General features: G+C 47.4%; 1 protein-coding gene across 1 annotated transcript in view; it reads left to right on the top strand.

Moving 5' to 3' along the window:
• LOC308676188 (myosin-7) overlaps positions 1–18,950 on the top strand; it is a 49,948-nt gene extending 30,998 nt beyond the window's left edge. The window contains exons 21-40 of the mRNA XM_081341952.1: positions 1,240–1,376; positions 2,658–2,913; positions 3,171–3,413; positions 4,147–4,323; positions 4,518–4,663; positions 4,759–4,849; positions 5,557–5,946; positions 6,853–6,979; positions 7,868–7,986; positions 8,098–8,294; positions 8,616–8,799; positions 9,519–9,684; positions 9,774–9,898; positions 11,780–12,088; positions 13,893–14,096; positions 15,201–15,326; positions 16,548–16,823; positions 17,453–17,548; positions 17,858–17,992; positions 18,807–18,950. Coding sequence (XP_081198078.1) covers positions 1,240–1,376; positions 2,658–2,913; positions 3,171–3,413; positions 4,147–4,323; positions 4,518–4,663; positions 4,759–4,849; positions 5,557–5,946; positions 6,853–6,979; positions 7,868–7,986; positions 8,098–8,294; positions 8,616–8,799; positions 9,519–9,684; positions 9,774–9,898; positions 11,780–12,088; positions 13,893–14,096; positions 15,201–15,326; positions 16,548–16,823; positions 17,453–17,548; positions 17,858–17,992; positions 18,807–18,830 — 3,528 coding nt within the window. The 3' untranslated portion in view covers positions 18,831–18,950. The remainder of the gene's footprint in view (positions 1–1,239; positions 1,377–2,657; positions 2,914–3,170; positions 3,414–4,146; positions 4,324–4,517; positions 4,664–4,758; positions 4,850–5,556; positions 5,947–6,852; positions 6,980–7,867; positions 7,987–8,097; positions 8,295–8,615; positions 8,800–9,518; positions 9,685–9,773; positions 9,899–11,779; positions 12,089–13,892; positions 14,097–15,200; positions 15,327–16,547; positions 16,824–17,452; positions 17,549–17,857; positions 17,993–18,806) is intronic.
• Positions 18,951–19,606: the final 656 nt, after the last annotated feature.

Genomic DNA, 19,606 nt, shown 5'->3' with positions numbered 1-19,606 from the left:
GTGAATCCGGCTGCCCCCCCACCCTGCCCGGATCATGTTTGCTTGTCGGGAAGCTGCCGAGGCAGGTCGCCAATGCAATCCTAGGCTGCATGAAGAGAGGGATAGCCACAAGGTCAGGTGAAGTTCAAGGACCGCTTTCTATTGAATTGGTAAGCCTTACGGGTAGCATCAGATTACGAAAATGTCCTGGTTCCAACAAATGAAACTCTTCAACAGAACTTCGAGGCATCGTTTACCTCAAAGGATCTTCTATTCGAGTCGCCTCATATCGGCACTTACATAATCGAAGCCAAAAACTGCATTCCACATAGTATCCAAGCGCAACGTCCAGTCTCTTCTTAAAAAACCTCCAGTGATGGAGCGCCCACAATTTCTGGAGGCAAGCCGTCCCACTGGTTAATTGTCCTCACTCCAGGGCCTGGAAAAGGACGATGGGCTTTATTCGCTGAGCTCCCATTGAGCACAGCGGCCATTTTAAGAGGAATCTTAAGAATATCTTGCTGAGACTCTAAAAAAAAGAGTGCAGAGAAGAGCAACAAAGATGATTTGTGGGCTGGAGGCTAAAACATATGAAGAACAACTGCAGGAATTGGGTGTGTCTAACAAAGCAGAGGACTACCGGTGACGCAATAGCAGTCTTTCAATATTTGAGGGGCTGCCACAAAGAAAAGGGGTGGGGTGGGGGTCAACCTGTTCTCCAAAGCACCAGAAGGCAGGTCAAGAAGCAACGGATGGAAACTAATCAAGGAGAGAAACGAGGTAAAACTACGGAGAAATTTCCTCACAGTGAGAACAATTTTAATCCGTGGAACGGCTTCTTTCAGAAGTTGCGGATGCTCCATCACCGGAGGTTTTTAAGAAGAGACTGGACAGCCATTTGTCTGAAATGGTATAGGGGTAGGCAGTGCTTTTTTTGTAAAAGAAAAAGGTGCCGGAACTCACACATGTCATACAACCCGCCTTGCCTACCCTACAAGGTTCCATCCCAAAAAGGTGCCGGAACTCCATTCTGAGCATTCTATGACAAAAAAAGCCCTGGGGGTAGGCAACCTTGGCTCTTTTATGACTCGTGGACTTCAACTCCCAGAATCCCTGAGCCAGCAGGAATTCTGGGAGTTGAAGTCCACGAGTCATAAAAGAGCCAAGGTTGCCTAGCCCTGGCCTAGACAATCTCTAAAGTCCCCACCAACCCTATTATTCAATGTTTGATGTTCTATGTTCTCATCTGCTTCCATCCAGGTGTTCTTCAAGGCTGGTCTCCTGGGTCTGCTGGAGGAAATGAGAGACGAACGCCTCTCTCTGATCATCACTCGTATCCAAGCCCAATCCCGTGGTGTGTTGGCCAGGATCGAATTCAACAAGATCATGGAACGGAAGTAGGTCCATTGGTGGCTCCTCCCGGCTTTGCTCTTTCATCTGGAGGAGGCCCTTTTTGGCAGTATCTTCCTTCAAAGGCCTCCTGTGACCTTTCCGAGGTCCCCCTCACCCATCTTGGGTCAAACCTAGACCCTCTTCTGCTGCTGCGGGTTGAATTTCTGATCGTCGTGGCCTCATCACGGTTTGGAGAACGTATGGGGTGATGGGAGGGCTCCCGCCACCAACTTCTGTCCCCTTCCCAATTATTGAGGAGACTACAAGAATGAAGGAGATACTCCTTGTTTTGAAGTCGTTTCCGGGCTTAGAAGTAAGAAAGAGGGGCAACCAGATTTGACGGCGTGAAGTAACTTCTCGTCCACCTAGATTAGACACCTATCGCGTTTGTGGAACAAAGAAGTTCTCAGACTTGATGTCTATGGAGGGTCTCGCTCATCCAGGTCATGGTTGTCCCAAAGATGCTTTTTCAGGAGGCAGCTGGACTTTCTTGTTTTTCTTTGAAGAACTTTCACTTCCCATCCCAGAAGCTTCTTCAGGTTCTGACTGGATGGTGGGGGAGTGGAAGGATTTATACTCCTTTGCAGTCATCTGGTCATTTGCATTCTTTTAGAGGATTGTGGAGGCCACTTGGAGGTTTATCTTGTGTCCTCAGGGTCACCTGAGTGGTGCAAATGGGTGTGAACCCTTCTTGGAACTGCTGAATGGACCGTGTGGTAGACTGGAGATAGAGGATGTTGTGTCCCTCCCCCTCTGTTGAGAGAGGGCTGTTCAGTTTGGACATTGATGGCCTCTTTGACCCTTCTTTCAAACCAGCGGTCCTTTCGGTCCAAAATGTGGACTTTGCTGTCTTCAAAAGGCAGACGGACTGCTGAATCTTGTCCTGATGGGTTTGTTCTCCTATGTTGCTGTACCTGGAGGGCACAGATAAACCTCCAAGTGGCCTCAACGGCTCCCCAAAAGAATGTAAATGACCAGCGGTCTGCAAGGAGGACCATTCCTTCTGTTCTCCACTGTCCAGTCAGAGCTGAAGAAGCTTCTTGGATGAGGTGAAATGTCTTCAAAGAAAAACAAGGAAGTCCAGTTGCCTTGTGAAAAAGCACCTTAGAGATCCTCAGACTTGAGAATATCTGTAGCTTAGCTAGAATTATTGAATTCTTGGTATTCTCCAAGCTTGGTTGTTTTCTTGCAGACGTCTCATTACCATACCAGTAACATCATCAGCGTGTGGGAAAGTCTATGAAACCGAGAGTGGCCTGAGCTCCAATCCTCTACTTATTTCGCAGGGAATCTCTGCTGGTGATCCAGTACAACATCCGGGCTTTCATGGTGGTGAAGAACTGGCCCTGGATGAAGTTGTACTTCAAGATCAAGCCACTGTTGAAGAGCGCAGAGACAGAGAAAGAGTTGGTGGCCCTGAAGGACGAGTTGGCCAAGTTGAAAGAGGCCTTGGAGAAGTCGGAAGGCCGTCGGAAGGAGCTGGAGGAGAAGATGGTGTCCTTATTGCAGGAGAAGAATGACCTACAATTGCAAGTTCAGGCCGTAAGTCATGGAAGTCCCTCCTCATGTCTAGGTTGGTCATGTTAAGTCAAGAACAATGTTGTCTCCATATTAAAATCAAAGCACGAAAGTAGGTGTTTTTCAACTTCAGCAACTTTAAGGTGGGTGGACTTCAACTCCCAGAATTCTCCAGCCAGCGTAGAATTCTGGGAGTTGAAGTCCGCTCGTCTTAAAGTTGCCGAGGTTGAGAAATTCCATACTCAGGTGTGGTCTTCACCTCTTTTTCTTCCCCTCTTTAGGAGCAAGACAATCTTGCAGATGCCGAGGAGCGCTGTGACCAGCTGATCAAGAACAAGATCCAGCTGGAAGCCAAAGTGAAAGAGGTGACCGAACGGCTTGAAGACGAAGAGGAGATGAACGCGGAACTGACCGCCAAGAAGCGGAAGCTGGAAGACGAGTGTTCTGAACTCAAGAAGGACATTGATGACCTGGAGTTGACTTTGGCTAAGGTGGAGAAGGAGAAACATGCCACAGAGAACAAGGTATGGATGGATTTCACCTGGCATGGAATCCAAAATCGATCAGGTAGCCAAGGAGATATCAGAAATATTGGTTGGGGGTCATCATTCATGGAAACATTGATCTTGCGGGAGATGCACTTTCCTTGGGGGGAAGGAGGAGGAGAAGGAGGAGGAAGAAGGAGGAGAGGAGGAGGAGGAGGAGGAATATGGGGTCCTTGCTGGTCTCTGAGCTTGGTTGTTTTCCTCCAGACATTTCGTGACCAAATTAGGGTTAGGGTAATATTACCTAGTTGGGTCATTAAATGCCTGTGGGAAAACAACCAAGCTTAGTGAGCACCAAAGATCCCACAATCAGGAATATCTGCAAGTGTGCACGCTCTCTCTCTCTCTCTCTCTCTCTCTCACACACACACACACACACACACACACACAAATACCTACCTTACATCACATTTGGCCATTAGTTCCCTGATGCGGTATTATTTATTCCAGCTGATGACAAAAGAGGTGTCTTGTGATCTGCCACTTAGACAACTTACCAACTTGAATGCCTTGGCTTTAAGCAGCAACATACCAAGGCCTCATTCTTCCCTTAAGAGCTTCAGATTGTGAGAGAAACAAGCAACCAACGTGAAACCTCCACTGTTAGATGTGACTTGGATAATAACTAAGTCGCCAGGTCTTCAGGTATCCACCAAGGATGAATTTTGATAGCTCCAGGCAGCTGATATGGTACGTTATGCTATGACCACAGGTGAAGAACCTCACAGAAGAAATGGCTGGTCTGGATGAGATCATCATCAAGCTCACCAAAGAGAAGAAGGCTCTCCAAGAGGCCCACCAGCAAGCTTTGGATGACCTTCAAGCTGAAGAAGACAAGGTCAACACATTGACCAAAGCCAAGGTCAAACTGGAACAACAGGTGGATGACGTAAGTATACCGACTTTGAGGTGCCCAAAATGGTGTGTGGTCCGTATTTCCCCAGAGAAAATTTCCTGGAAAGAAGGTGCTAGAACAAAGAACATGGAACCATGGGGCTGGAAGGGACCTCAAAGGTCTTCTAGTCCAACCCTCCTGTTCCTGTAGATTTGACCTAGCTAATTTGGTTTTTCTTGGCCTGACAGCTGGAAGGCTCCTTGGAACAGGAGAAGAAGATCCGTATGGACCTTGAACGGGCCAAGAGGAAGCTGGAAGGAGACTTGAAGCTGACCCAAGAAAGCATCATGGATTTGGAGAATGACAAGCAACAACTTGATGAAAAGCTGAAAAAGTAGGTGTCTGTTTTGATACATAGTTATGGAGATGGAAGCTGCTCTCCATCTCTTTACCGCTGGATCCAACCTGGTTCTCCTTCCCAATTCTCAGGAAAGATTTTGAGTTGAGCGCCTTGAATGCTAGAATTGAAGATGAGCAATCCTTGGCTATCCAGTTACAGAAGAAACTCAAAGAGTTACAGGTACAAAGTCCAAGTCTACACTGATGTGGTTTCTCTTAAAAAAAAACAACCCACCCAAATCTAGATCAAAACTAGAAAACAGCATTTTTGGATAAGGTCTGGAATGTCCAACATGGTGTCCACAAGTACCAAGGATCTCACTGGTACCACTCTTTGTTTCCACTAATCCAGGAATAGGCAACCTTGGCTCTTTTATGACTCGTGGACTTCAACTCCCAGCTCAGGAATTCTGGGAGTTGAAGTCCACGAGTCATAAAAGAGTCAAGGTTGCCTACCCCTGCACTAATCCATAGCCATAATCCAAAAATCATAATGTTCTCATTGGCTGAAGTAGTTGAGAACCTCTAATCAAATTGGGTTCTATCTGTCAACTGTCCAGTTGGCATTTCCAGAAACAGAAACTCCTGGGACGTAGTTTTACCAAGCGTATAATACCTTTACTGAAAATTGACATTGGCACAGTAGAAGGCAAAACCAGCTCTGGTTTTCCCATGCAAAAGCGTACTTAATTAAACAATAGATTCTCTTTCCCCCACCCACCGGCTGTTCACATTGTAACGTTGTTGTTATGGAAACCATCCACTTCTCCTTCGTGGAGCAGTGTTCGTGGTCTTGACTCTTGGTTTGGCCATCTGGAGATTTCAGATTGAATCTAAACTACCGTAATTCAGATTAAGTCAGATAAAGTCCCCTTTTCTACACGGCAGGCACGGATCGAGGAACTGGAGGAAGAATTGGAGGCGGAGCGCGCGGCCCGGGCCAAGGTGGAAAAACAGCGTTCTGAACTTTCGCGAGAACTGGAGGAGATCAGCGAACGTCTGGAGGAGGCCGGAGGGGCCACCACGGTGCAGATCGAGATGAACAAGAAACGGGAGGCTGAGTTCCAGAAGATGCGACGTGACCTGGAAGAGTCCACGCTGCAGCACGAGGCCACGGCGGCCACCTTGCGCAAGAAGCACGCGGATTCCGTGGCCGAGCTGGGCGAGCAGATCGACAACCTGCAGCGGGTGAAGCAGAAGCTGGAGAAAGAGAAGAGCGAGCTGAAACTGGAAGTGGACGACGTGGCCTCCAACATGGAGCAGCTCATAAAAGCCAAGGTCCTCCATGAATGAAGAGGTGGTGGGGCTCCATTGGAGGCTGGGTGGAGGGAATCCAGATGTGTGGACAAGGTTGGGCTTTGGAGATGAATCTGGAGATACGGTAACAATTAATTTGGACGGAGGGAAGGACCCAAGAGATAAGGAGAACATGAATTGTTCCTACATCTGAACGGAATCTGCTTCTCAGTGTTTTGGTTCCTAAAGATTTGAATTTTACTCGTCCTTCCTTCTGTTTTCTTTTTCTTCTTCTTATAACTTCCATCATCCTCAGCCAGCACTACCATGTTTGCCAGGATGAGAGGAGTTGTTGTTCAATAAATGTCAAAACAAAATGACTTGTTTCTCCATCCATCCATCCATCCATCCATCCATCCATCCTTCATTCATTCAATCCATCCATCCATCATTCCATCCATCCATCCATCGATCCATCCATCCATTCAATCTATCCATCCATCCCTCCATCCATTCAATCCATCCATCCTTTCTTCCTTCCTTCCTTCCTTCCTTCATTCCATCCATCCATCCATCCATCCATCATTCATTCCATTCATCCATCCATCCATCCATTCAATCTATCCATCCATCCCTCCATCCATTCAATCCATCCTTCCTTCCTTCCTTCCTTCCTTCCTTCCTTCCTTCCTTCCTTCCTTCATTCCATCCATCCATCCATCCAACCAACCAACCAACCAACCATTCATCCACCCTTCCTTCCATCGTTTCATCTATCCATCTTTCCATCCTCCTGTCCATCCATCCATTCATTCCATCCATACTTCCTCCCTTTCTTCCTTCTACCCATTCACTCACCCAACCCTTCCTTCCATCCATCCATCCATCCTTATTTAAATCTATTTCTCTATTTTTTTTTCACCATTTCTTCTCCTTCTGGAAATCTAGGCCAACCTGGAGAAGATGTGTAGGACGTTTGAAGACCAAATGAATGAGCACCGGGCCAAGTCCGAAGAGTCTCAGCGTATGGTCCATGACCTCACCACACAGCGAGCCAAGCTCCAGACCGAGAATGGTAAGCCACACATTTATCCTTAAGAACTTTGATTATTCTCTTGGTCTTCTTTTTTCCAATATTGTCTACTTTGTTCATCAACTCATCCCAATTTTTCTTGGAGATACTAAACCCGCTGAACAATTTATCTGAATACAGATGGTTCTCAACTTACTACCAGTTGTTCAGCAACTATTCAAAGCTCTGACGTACCTACCTTGGGGTTACCTATGACTTGGATTTGAAGTTCCAACGGTCAGCCCCCCCATGTGGTCACATGACCACATGGATACTCAACAACCATGTTGCATTTACATCTGTTTGCACTGTCCCATGATTATGTGAACATGTTTTATGACAATTTTGTCAAAAATCAACATCCCAAATCACTGGTTCATTGAATGATTTTGGTTTCTGCTTAATGACCATGGATTCACTCAGTGACCATAGTGTTTCACAGCAACATCCCAAATCACTGGTTCATTGAATGATTTTGGTATCTGCTTAATGACCATGGATTCACTCAGTGACCATAGTGTTTCACAGCAACATCCCAAATCACTGGTTCATTGAATGATTTTGGTATCTGCTTAATGACCATGGATTCACTCAATGACCATAGTGTTTCACAGCAACATCCCAAATCACTGGTTCATTGAATGATTTTGGTATCTGCTTAATGACTATGGATTCACTCAATGACCATAGTGTTTCACAGCAACAAACAATCATAAAGTCAAGTCAGAGAAGTGACCTACCTGTTTTACGACCGTTATGACTTTCTGCCATGATAGGCAGGCCCCATTATGGTCATACCCTGAGGTCTACCACTAAGTGAGTCTTCTGGCGAGAACTTAGGGAGAACTTAGGGAGAACTCATTCTCCCTTGCCTGTTTTTTTTTAATCCAGGTGAATTGTCCCGTCAGTTGGATGAGAAGGAAGCTTTGGTCAACCAGTTGACCCGAGGGAAGTTGACCTACACCCAACAGCTAGAAGATCTGAAGAGGCAACTTGAGGAAGAAGTGAAGGCATGGGACACATGGAGGCTGAGGGTCACAAGAGAGAAATTGAGAGAGATGGAGCTAGCTAGGCCAAGAATGAGACACTGAAATTATATCTCTCTTCTTCTCCCCCTCTAGGCCAAGAATGCTTTGGCCCACGTGCTCCAGTCGGCCCGCCATGACTGTGACCTTCTGAGGGAACAGTACGAAGAGGAAACGGAGGCCAAAGCTGAGCTTCAGCGTTCACTCTCCAAGGCCAACTCTGAGGTGGCCCAGTGGAGAACCAAGTATGAAACCGACGCCATTCAGAGAACGGAGGAACTAGAAGAGGCAAAGTGAGTAGCTCCATCATCATCATCCATGTCCCAGATAAGATCCATCATGCCCATTTTCCTTCTCATCCCTCTTCAACACATTTTGTCCCTCAGCATGACTTCCTTCCACCCCATCCTGACTTCCTCTGACTCCATCTTCCTCACTTTCACTTTCACTTTCCCTCAGAAGCTGGAGGACTCACGATTAGCTTTGAGTTGACCCGTCAACGGAAAAAAAATGGTGGTCCTACCTCCCGCTTCAGCCTTGGTGTCCCATCCCAGATGGCCTCTTCATGGCTTTGGGGAGGGGCTGACTCATTGGGACATCTTCTCACCTATCAGGAAGAAGCTGGCTCAGCGGCTTCAGGATGCCGAGGAAGCGGTGGAGGCGGTGAACGCCAAGTGCTCGTCGCTGGAGAAGACCAAACACCGCCTGCAGAACGAGATTGAAGATCTCATGGTGGACGTGGAACGCTCGAACGCGGCCGCAGCTGCCCTGGACAAGAAGCAAAGGAACTTCGACAAAGTATGTTAAGGCAACATGTTCCAAATATGCTTTTTTGTGAGGCAACTGGACTTTCTTATTTTGAAGACATCTTTGAAGACATTTTTACCTCTCATCCAAGAAGCTTCTTTAGTTCTGACTGGATGGTGCAGAATGGAAGGATTTATACTCCTTGCAGACAGCTGGTCATTTGCAATCTTTCAGAGAGTCGTTGAGGCCACCTGGGTGCCACCTCTATGTCAAAATTGAACAGCCCTCTTTCAACAAAGGGGGAGGGAATACGACACCATCTGTCTCCAGTCTACCACACACAGTCCTTTCAGCAGTTCCAAGAAGGCTCCACACCCGTTTGCACCGCTCAGGTGACCCTGAGCATTCAGGTAAACCTCCAAGTGGCCTCAACAATCCTCTAAAAGAAGGCAAACGACCAGATGACTGCAAAGGAGTATAAATCCTCTCATTCCCCACCATCCAGTCAAAGCTGAAGAAGCTTCTGGGATGAGAAGCGAAACCTCTTCAAAGAAAAACAAGGACGTCCAGTTGCCTCCTGGAAAAGCAACTTCACCAACTTCTTCTTCTCCGTCTCCATCCCCTCCTCCTCTTTCTCTTCCTCACCTCCTCTTTCTTCTCCTCCTCTTGTCCTCCTCTTCTCTTCCATCTTCTTCTCCTTCTCCTCTTCCTCCTCCTCCTCCTTCTCCTCTTCCATCCTCCTCCTCCTCCTCCTCCTCCTCCCACCCCAGATCTTGTCGGAGTGGAAGCAAAAGTTTGAGGAGTCCCAAACAGAGCTGGAGTCATCTCAGAAAGAGGCCAGGTCCCTCAGCACGGAGCTCTTCAAGCTGAAGAACGCCTACGAGGAATCTCTGGAACATCTGGAGACCTTCAAGAGGGAGAACAAGAACTTGCAAGGTGGGCCCGTCTCCTTAACAGTCGGAGCCTCCTTATTTCTAGGTCCTGCTTCCTCTGGAGAACTAACGTTTTCTTCTCTTTTCGTACAGAGGAGATTTCGGATCTCACTGAGCAGCTGGGGAGCACAGGCAAGACCATCCATGAACTTGAGAAAACCCGGAAAAGTCTGGAGGCTGAGAAGATGGAGCTGCAGGCCGCTCTCGAGGAAGCTGAGGTGAGAAGTCCCCTTGGCTGTGAAAAACCAGAGCCCTCAACTCAAGTTCTCCACCATTTTGTTTTGAAATCCTCCTGGGCTTCAGGAGGACCTTCAGTGCATAGGTAAAGAAGTCAAAATGGCGGCCAAACTCAGTTTTTGAGCTTTCTAAGCTTCATTTCTCCTCTTCTTCAAAAACATGAAGGGGGTTGGACTAGAAGACCTCCAGGATCCCTTCCACACTCTGTTATTCTGTATGACCTATCAACCTTCAACTAATGGGAGAACAAAAGAGGTCCAGAAAGTCCAGATGGCAGCCACATCCCTGCCACTAAAGCCCAACGTTACAGATACAAATAAAAAAAGAATCGGACCATGGGGTCTTCACCGCCATCTTGACTTTTTTGACCTTGGGGAAATTCCAGCTTCTTAAGAGCAAAGTATTCTCTCTTTTTGGGGGGGAAAATGGCTCATTTGCACAAATTTGAATAAGCTTTTGAATTATTATTATTATTTTTTTGTAAATATAGGTGGCTCTCAACTTATCCCTGGTCACTTAGTGTCCATTTGGGGTTACAACTGACCTCTCTGTGGTCCTGGATTTGAAGTTACAACGGTTGCCCCCCTCGGCACTTCAAGACATTTGCAGCGTCCCGCAATCACGTGGTTGCATTTTACAACAGTTTTGCTAAAACCAGAAATTCATACTGTTTTTCCCCCAAATCCGTGCTGATAGCAAACCGTCGGCTTGCTTAACGAGCGCAACGTTTGCTTAACAAGCACCACAAAAAAAAGGTCATGAAATTGGCTTGATCGTGTGTGTGATTCAATTTATGACCATTATGTTTAGAAGCATGGTAGGCAAGCTCCATTATGGTCATAACTCAAGGCCTATGAAGTCTTGGACGCAAATGCACATCATGGTTCCTTCCAACTGACAGAAATTTTTTTGAAGGTCACAGTTGCAGATAATATTCCTGAGGTAAATTTGTAGCTCTCGTAAATTCCTCAAAAGATGATGTAGGTATTTGCACGTATGAGCAAACTTTGATCCAGTTGCCATGATTTAATCTTTCTTAGATACTTTTGGCCTGGATGATTGAGTCTCCATTTACATATTTGCACGAAGTAAATATTTTCTTTCATCATTCTTGAGGGGAATTCCTTGGACGTCCATGTTTTCTTCTTTTGTCACTTAGTCAAGGACTAGAAGCTTAGCAGGCATTAAACAATTGTGTTTATGGTTGTTAAAAAAAACTCGCCACAACACAGATATCCACACCTGAGATCCATTCATAGCTTATAGGCAGTCCTTGACTTACGGCCAAAATTGAGCCCGTTTCTGTTGCTAAGGGAGACATTTGTTAAGTGAGTTTTGTCCCATTTTACAACCTTTCATGCCACAGTTGTTCAATGAATCCCTGCAGTTGTTAAGTGGGTAACATGGTTGTTAAGTGAATCTGGCTCCTCCATTGACTTTGCTTCTCAGAAGGTCGTAAAAGGGGATCATGTGGCCACAGGGATGCTGCAACGGTCATAAATGTGAAAAATGGTCATAAGTCACTTTTTCCAGTGCCGTTGTAACTTTGAACAGTCACTAAACAAACTTTTGTAAGTTGAGGAATACCTGAATTTTAGTTTCTTCATTGGAAATAGGGGTAGCAATATTTTGGGCCATTGGAAACCTTGAGAACTTGGTCGGTGCAGACAAAATGGCCGTTGTGAAAGAATTGTCTTCTCTCAAAATGGCGGCCATGATGATCCAGAAGATATGTGGAGCTTTCTGGAGGCACCAAATTGGTGTCTGAGATCCAGTTGGTACCATGGGCTCCACATTGGTTACCCATGAACTAAGGAGTCTCTCGTTCTCTCTCTCCATCCAACCTTACCCCAAACCTCTAGGCTTCTCTGGAACATGAAGAAGGCAAGATCCTCCGAGCCCAGCTGGAATTCAACCAATTCAAGGCCGAAATTGAGCGCAAGTTGGCTGAGAAGGACGAGGAGATGGAGCAGGCCAAGCGGAATCACCTGAGGACGGTGGACTCGCTTCAGGCTTCCCTGGATGCCGAGACTCGGAGCCGCAACGAGGCCCTGAGGGTCAAGAAGAAGATGGAGGGCGATCTCAATGAGATGGAGATCCAGCTCAGCCATGCCAACCGCATAGCAGCTGAAGCTCAGAAGCAAGTGAAAACTTTGCAAGGCTACCTGAAGGTACAGCCTGCAAGTTGGTCTGAAGGACCTTCCTTCCTTCCTTCCTTCCTTCCTTCCTTCCTTCCTTCCTTCCTTCCTTCCTTCCTTCCTTCCATTCTCCTTCCTTCCTTCCTTCCTTCCCATCCATTCAACCATCTACTGTTCTTTCCATTCCTTCATCTATCCATCCATCTATCCATCCTTACACCCGTCCATTAATCCAACCATCTACCCTTCCTTCCTTCCTTCCTTCCTCCCTTCCTCCTTTCTTCCTTCCTTCCCATCCATTCAACCATCTACTGTTCTTTCCATTCCTTCATCCATCCATCCATCCTTACACCCATCCATTCATCCAACCATCTACTCTTCCTTCTTCCTTCCTTCCCATCCATCCATCCATCCATCCATCCATCCATCCATCCATCCATCCTTTCTACCATCCTTCCCTCTTTCCTTCCATCCATCCATCTACCCTTCCTTCCCATCCATGCAACCATCTATCCTTCCATCCTTCCCTCTATCCATCCATCCATCCATCCATCCATCTTCCCTTTCTTTCTTCCTTCCCCTCCATCCAGCCATCTACTGTTCCTTCCTTCCTTCATCCATCCATCCATCCATCCATCCATCCACCCTACCCTTCCTTCCCATCCATGCAACCATCTATCCTTCCATCCTTCCCTCTATCCATCCATCCATCCATCCATCCATCCATCCATCCATCCATCCTTCCTTTCTTCCTTCCTTCCTTTCATCCTTCATCCACCCATCCATCTACCCATCCATCCATCCACCCATCCATCTACCCTTCCTTCCTTCCTTCCTTCCTTCCTTCCTTCCCATCCATTCAACCATCTACTGTTCTTTCCATTCCTTCATCTATCCATCCATCTATCCATCCTTACACCCGTCCATTAATCCAACCATCTACCCTTCCTTCCTTCCTTCCTTCCTTCCTTCCCATCCATTCAACCATCTACTGTTCTTTCCATTCCTTCATCTATCCATCCATCTATCCATCCTTACACCCGTCCATTAATCCAACCATCTACCCTTCCTTCCTTCCTTCCTTCCTCCCTTCCTCCTTTCTTCCTTCCTTCCCATCCATTCAACCATCTACTGTTCTTTCCATTCCTTCATCCATCCATCCATCCTTACACCCATCCATTCATCCAACCATCTACTCTTCCTTCTTCCTTCCTTCCCATCCATCCATCCATCCATCCATCCATCCATCCATCCTTTCTACCATCCTTCCCTCTTTCCTTCCATCCATCCATCTACCCTTCCTTCCCATCCATGCAACCATCTATCCTTCCATCCTTCCCTCTATCCATCCATCCATCCATCCATCCATCTTCCCTTTCTTTCTTCCTTCCCCTCCATCCAGCCATCTACTGTTCCTTCCTTCCTTCATCCATCCATCCATCCATCCATCCATCCATCCATCCACCCTACCCTTCCTTCCCATCCATGCAACCATCTATCCTTCCATCCTTCCCTCTATCCATCCATCCATCCATCCATCCATCCTTCCTTTCTTCCTTCCTTCCTTCCCATCCATCCATCTACTGTTCCTTCCTTCATCCATCCATCCATCCACCCATCTACCCTTCCTTCCTTTCATCCTTCATCCACCCATCCATCTACCCATCCATCCATCCACCCATCCATCTACCCTTCCTTCCTTCCTTCCTTCCTTCCTTCCTTCCTTCCTTCCTTCCTTCCTTCCTTCCTTCCTTCCTTCCTTCCATCTCCACCAGGGTTCCATTTCAGCTTCCCTTTACTCACACCTCCATTCCACCTGTCCTCCTCCTCCTTCTAGGACACTCAGATACAGTTGGATGACGCAATCCGACTCAATGAGGACCTCAAGGAAAACATTGCCATTGTGGAGCGAAGGAACAACCTGCTCCAGGCTGAGCTGGAGGAGTTGCGGTCCGTGGTGGAGCAGACAGAGCGGGCCCGGAAACTGGCGGAACAGGAACTCATTGAAACCAGTGAAAGAGTCCAGCTCCTTCACACCCAGGTAAGGGGGATCTGAAAGCAATATGTTCTTAAACCTCATGGATTGTCAGCAGCTAAGAACGATGCTGTGGTTCTGCTTTCATGAAATTATTTCCACTGTCTCGTCTTTGAAAAATTAAAGAATTCACTGTCTCTTCTCTTCTCTTCTCTTCTCTTCTCTTCTCTTCTCTTCTCTTCTCTTCTCTTCTCTTCTCTTCTCTTCTCTTCTCTTCTCTGCTCTTCTCTTCTCTTCTCTTCTCTTCTCCTCTCCTCTCCTCTCCTCTCCTCTCTCCTCTCCTCTCCTCTCCTCTCCTCTCCTCTCCTCTCCTCTCCTCTCTTCTCTTCTCCTTTCCTCTCCTCTCCTCTCCTCTCCTCTTCTCTTTTCTACTCTCCTCTCCTCTCCTCTCCTCTCCTCTCCTCTCCTCTCCTCTCCTCTCCTCTCCTCTCCTCTCCTCTCCTCTCCTCTCTTCTTCTCTTCTCTTCTCTTCTCTTCTCTCCTCTCCTCTCCTCTCCTCTCCTCTCCTCTCCTCTCCTCTCTTCTCTTCTCTTCTCCTCTCCTCCTCTCTTCTTCTCTTCTCTTCTCTTCTCTTCTCTTCTCTTCTCTTCTCTTCTCTTCTCTTCTCTTCTCTTCTCTTCTCTACTCTACTCTACTCTCTCCTCCCTTTCTTCCTTGTTTCCTTCCTTCTCTTTCCTTCCTCCTTTTTCTCTTCTTCTCTCTTTACTTCCTTCTTCCTCTCCTCTCCTCTCCTCTCCTCTCCTCTCCTCTCCTCTCCTCTCCTCTCCTCTCTTCTCTTCTCTTCTCTTCTCCTCTCCTCTCCTCTCTTCTTCTCTTCTCTTCTCTTCTCTACTCTACTCTACTCTACTCTCTCCTCCCTTTCTTCCTTGTTTCCTTCCTTCTCTTTCCTTCCTCCTTTCTTTCTCTTCTTCTCTCTTTACTTCCTTCTTCCTCCTCTCCTCTCCTCTCCTCCTTGTTTCCTTCCTTCTCTTTCCCGCCTCCCTCCTTTCCTTCTCTTCTTCTCTCTCTCCTTCCTTCTTCCTCCTCTCTCTCCTCTCCTTCCTTTTTTCCTTGTCTCCTCCCTTCCTCCCTTCTCTCCTTCTCTTTACCTCCCTCCTCTCCTCTCTCCAGAATACCAGCCTCATCAATCAGAAAAAGAAGATGGAATCTGACCTCTCCCAGCTGCAAACAGAGGTGGAAGATGCCATTCAGGAATGCAGAAATGCTGAAGAGAAAGCTAAGAAAGCCATCACAGACGTGAGTGAAATTTTAGCACGTCCACTTCTACTTTTCCAAGAAAGCACTAATTCCAACGAGTGGCTAGTAAGAAAGCATTGTTTCTGGTTCATACATTGCTTATACCCAATCTGGGCCACGACTATCCAAGCAACCAGCAGGTGGCAGCAAAGGGAAACTTCTTTGTCTATCTTTACTGCCATCTTCTGGTCACTTCAGTGCTCACAGCCTCTATTTGGTATCGGATAATAGAAACCCCAGTAGTTAATTTGGAACAGATGCCTTCATTGTGCACAGGGGTATATTATTACTAAATAAACACCCTGCTATTTTTGACAGCTATCGTTAATTCAGAAAGGATGGTAGGTCCTGTTTTGAGATCAACCCACAAGACAGCCCTTTCTTGGATGGCCAAGAATAGTTTACGAGTTACCGACGAACTTGAGATAAAATCTTTGCTTTTTGGTGAAAAGACAAGAGCTAATAAGATGGAATTCAATTCTACACCGGAGGAAAGGTGTATGGGTAGTGCTCTCCCTCTTTCCCACATACCTTCCAGCGCACCTCTTTTCCTCACACCCACAAAGCTGGTTCAGAAGACCCTGTGAGGAAGGATGAGGGTGAATATTATACGTGAAAGAAAATAAGGCTGACCATGGGGTCTCTATGGGGCAGGATCTCCATAACAACCCTGTGAGGCCAAAATAGCTCCTCCTCCTCCTGTTTTTAATAAGATCCATGAATTGAGACACATCAACAGGATCTCCTTTGCTTGGGTCCACCAACCCATCGGTGGACACTCTCATCCCGGGTCAAAAGAGGACCCCAACCATAATCATCACGAGAATACGGAGTCTAGGATCAATTCTTGGAAGGAGTAAACACACGGGAGGTCTCCCCAAACCAAAGTCATCTCCTTTTGCCAGGTGGACCTGTTTTTCCATTGTCCTCTTGAACGGGGAAGCTGGCCATGATGGCAGAGGAGCTGAAAAATTGATCCACAACCATAATGAGGAACGATCATAATTCTGGGCTCAATTATGGCCACAGGCCGTGGAGATCTAAAGTCTAAAACAAGATCTCCATGTTCTCCTCTGCTTTGGTCCACCAGAAGCATCAAAAAAAAGGACCCGTAATCTTGACATGAATAATTAGCCTGGGAGTTTAGGATTAATTTCCCCCTTAATGCAAAGAGTAAGTTCCGGTGGACGTCTTTCTCCCTTGTCCTCTTCAACGGGGCAGGCGGCCATGATGGCGGAGGAGCTGAAGAAGGAGCAGGACACCAGCGCCCACCTGGAGAGGATGAAGAAGAACATGGAGCAGACCATCAAGGACCTCCAGATGCGTCTGGACGAGGCGGAGCAGCTGGCCCTCAAGGGCGGCAAGAAGCAGCTTCAGAAACTGGAGGCCCGAGTGCGGGAGTTGGAGAACGAGCTGGAAGGGGAGCAGAAACGCAACGTGGAGAACGTCAAGGGCATGCGCAAGTGCGAGAGACGCATCAAGGAGCTCACCTACCAGGTGAGGAGACACAGGTTGACCTGACAGGAGACAACCTGGGTTTTGGAGCCAAGCGTTCAATATGGACGGGTGGATTGATTGCGGTGGCTTCAACAGGATTTGGCCCACGCCTCTAAAACAGGTTGGGTGAGGAATTTGCAGGTGGTGGTGGATAGATTGAACCCTACTTTTTCCCGGAATCTTATAAAAGATGCCATTTTGTACGTCCAAAGCAAATTCCATGTGGCAAACAAACAAACCCTAGATTAGTGTTTCTCAACCTTGGCTACTTTAAGATGGGTGGACTTTAACTCCCTGAATTCCCCAGCCAGCAATGCTGGCTGAGGAATTCTGGGAGTTGTAGTCCACCCTTCTTAAAGTGGCCCAGTTTGAGAAACGCTGCTCTAGATTTGGAACGTGCCAATATTTCCACATCTAAGCTACAATGTAACCATGGTTTAGAGAAGGATTTCCTAAACAACACCATTTTTGTTTTTCAATTTCACAAATGCCTCCACATAATTAAGAGCTCCTGATGCAAGCCAGGAGGTGATCTTATTTAAACTCAGTGGTACAAGCCGACTTTTTGCTGCAGCCAAGTAAACCCTGATCTCTCTGTCGCATTCTTTTCCGGTTCCTCGGCCCTGTAGACGGAGGAGGATCGTAAGAACTTGATCCGCCTCCAAGACCTGGTTGACAAGCTTCAGCTGAAGGTTAAAGCTTACAAGAGACAAGCCGAGGAGGCGGTGAGTAGCACCCATCTTTCTGTTCTTCTTGGAATAATCCTGGCTTGTCACTCATCCTAGTTTAGCGCATCTCAGGATGCTGAGCTGGAGAACCCGGATGGTCACCTCAGTCATGGTGAGACCAGTTGGGACCAATTGGGGTCCACAAGTCATAAAAGGGCCACGTTTGAAGACCCCCGGCTTAGAGTGTGCCAAACATTTTGAATGGGAATTGGATCCTGGCTGGAGGACATACCGGTAGTAGTGGTTCCTCACCAGAGGCGAGAGCTCTCCGTAATTTTCAAGGCCTCCCTTCTCGGTTCTCCTCAGGAGGAACAAGCCAACAGCAACTTGGGCAAATTCCGGAAGGTTCAGCACGAGTTGGACGAAGCCGAGGAGCGGGCGGACATCGCTGAGTCCCAGGTCAACAAGTTGAGGGCCAAAAGTCGTGATATTGGGGTGAAGGTGAGGAGCTGCCCTTAAGCCTAACCCTAACTCTATGCCTATCCTTATTCCTGCCCCTTACCTTAACTCCTAACTTTAACCCTAACCCTATCCATTACTCTACCCCTAAACCTACCCCTACCCCTATCTCTCCCTCGACCCCTACCCCACCTCTAACCTTAATCCTACTCCTAACTGCACCCCTACGCCTAACTTGAACCCTGTTCCTACCCCTACCCCTACCCTTAACCCTACTCCTACCCCTATGCCTACGGCTACCCCTAATCTTAACCCTATTCCCTACTCTATCCCTTACCTTAACCCTATTCCTATACCTAACTCTAACTCTACCCCTACCTCTACCTTTAACCCTACTCCTATCCTTACCCCTACTCCTACCCCTAAACTTAACCCTACTTTTAACTCTACCTCTACCCCTACCCTTAACCCTACACCTACCCCTAACTCTATCCCTACCCTGAACCCTACTCCTAACTTTAAGCATAACCCTACTCATAACTCTAAACCTAGCCCTATTCCTATCCTCTACCGCTATGCATAACCCTAGCCCTGATCCTACTAGCTTTTACCATAACCCACCCTTCCTCTTCCTCTTCTCCTTCCCCTACCCCAGGGGTAGGCAACCTCGGCTCTTTTATGACTCATGGACTTCAACTCCCAGAATTCCTGAGCTATGCTGACTCAGGAATTCTGGGAGTTGAAGTCCATGAGTCATAAAAGAGCCGAGGTTGCCTACCCCTGCCCTACCCCTACCCCTACCCCAACCCAGATGCTTCCTTCTTTCCTTTCTCACTTTTGTTCTTTTCTTCCCCAGCCGAAAGGTTTGTACGAGGAGTAACTCCTTCGAAGACCGGATGCCCTGCACTCCGAGATCCCCCCCACCCCCGTGCACCTACCCCCAGACCTAAAAGGCCCTGGGAAGATCTCTCCCCCATCCCCTGCGCTCTGTATATCAGCATTGCCCTCTTCTCAAAGGTAGAATAAAAATGATGAAACAGCTGTTGGTTGATTTAATTTTGTGCCTAAGGCGGGACTAGAACTCACCGTCTCCTGGTGATTGGCCCAAAGTCACTCAGCTGGCTTTCATGTTTAAGGCGGGACTAGAATTCACCATCAACTGGTGATTGGCCCAAAGTCACTCAGCCAGCTTTCATGCCTAAGGCGGGACTAGAACTCACCATCAACTGGTGATTGGCCCAAAGTCACTCAGCTGGCTTTCATGCTTAAGGCGGGACTAGAACTCACCATCAACTGGTGATTGGCCCAAACTCACTCAGCCGGCTTTCATGCTTAAGGCGGGACTAGAACTCAGCATCAACTGATGATTGGCCCAAAGCAAATCCAGTTGGCTATCATGCCTAAGGCGGGACTAGAACTCACCATCAACTGGTGATTGGCCCAAGGTCACTCAGCCGGCTTTCAAGCTTAAGGCGGGACTAGAACTCACCATCTCCTTGTGATTGGCCCCAAATCACCCAGCTGGCTTTCATGTGTAAGGTGGGACTAGAACTCACCGTCTCCTGGTGATTGGCCCAAAATCACTCAGCTGGCTTTCGTGCCTAAGGCGGGACTAGAACTTGGATCACATGATCGTGGGGATGCTGTAACGGTCGT

This window comes from Vipera berus, assembly GCF_964194415.1.
Source record: "Vipera berus genome assembly, chromosome: W".
Lineage (NCBI taxonomy): Eukaryota > Metazoa > Chordata > Lepidosauria > Squamata > Viperidae > Vipera > Vipera berus.
Note: the sequence above shows the minus strand (reverse complement) of the source record. Positions and strands in the feature narration are given on the sequence as shown.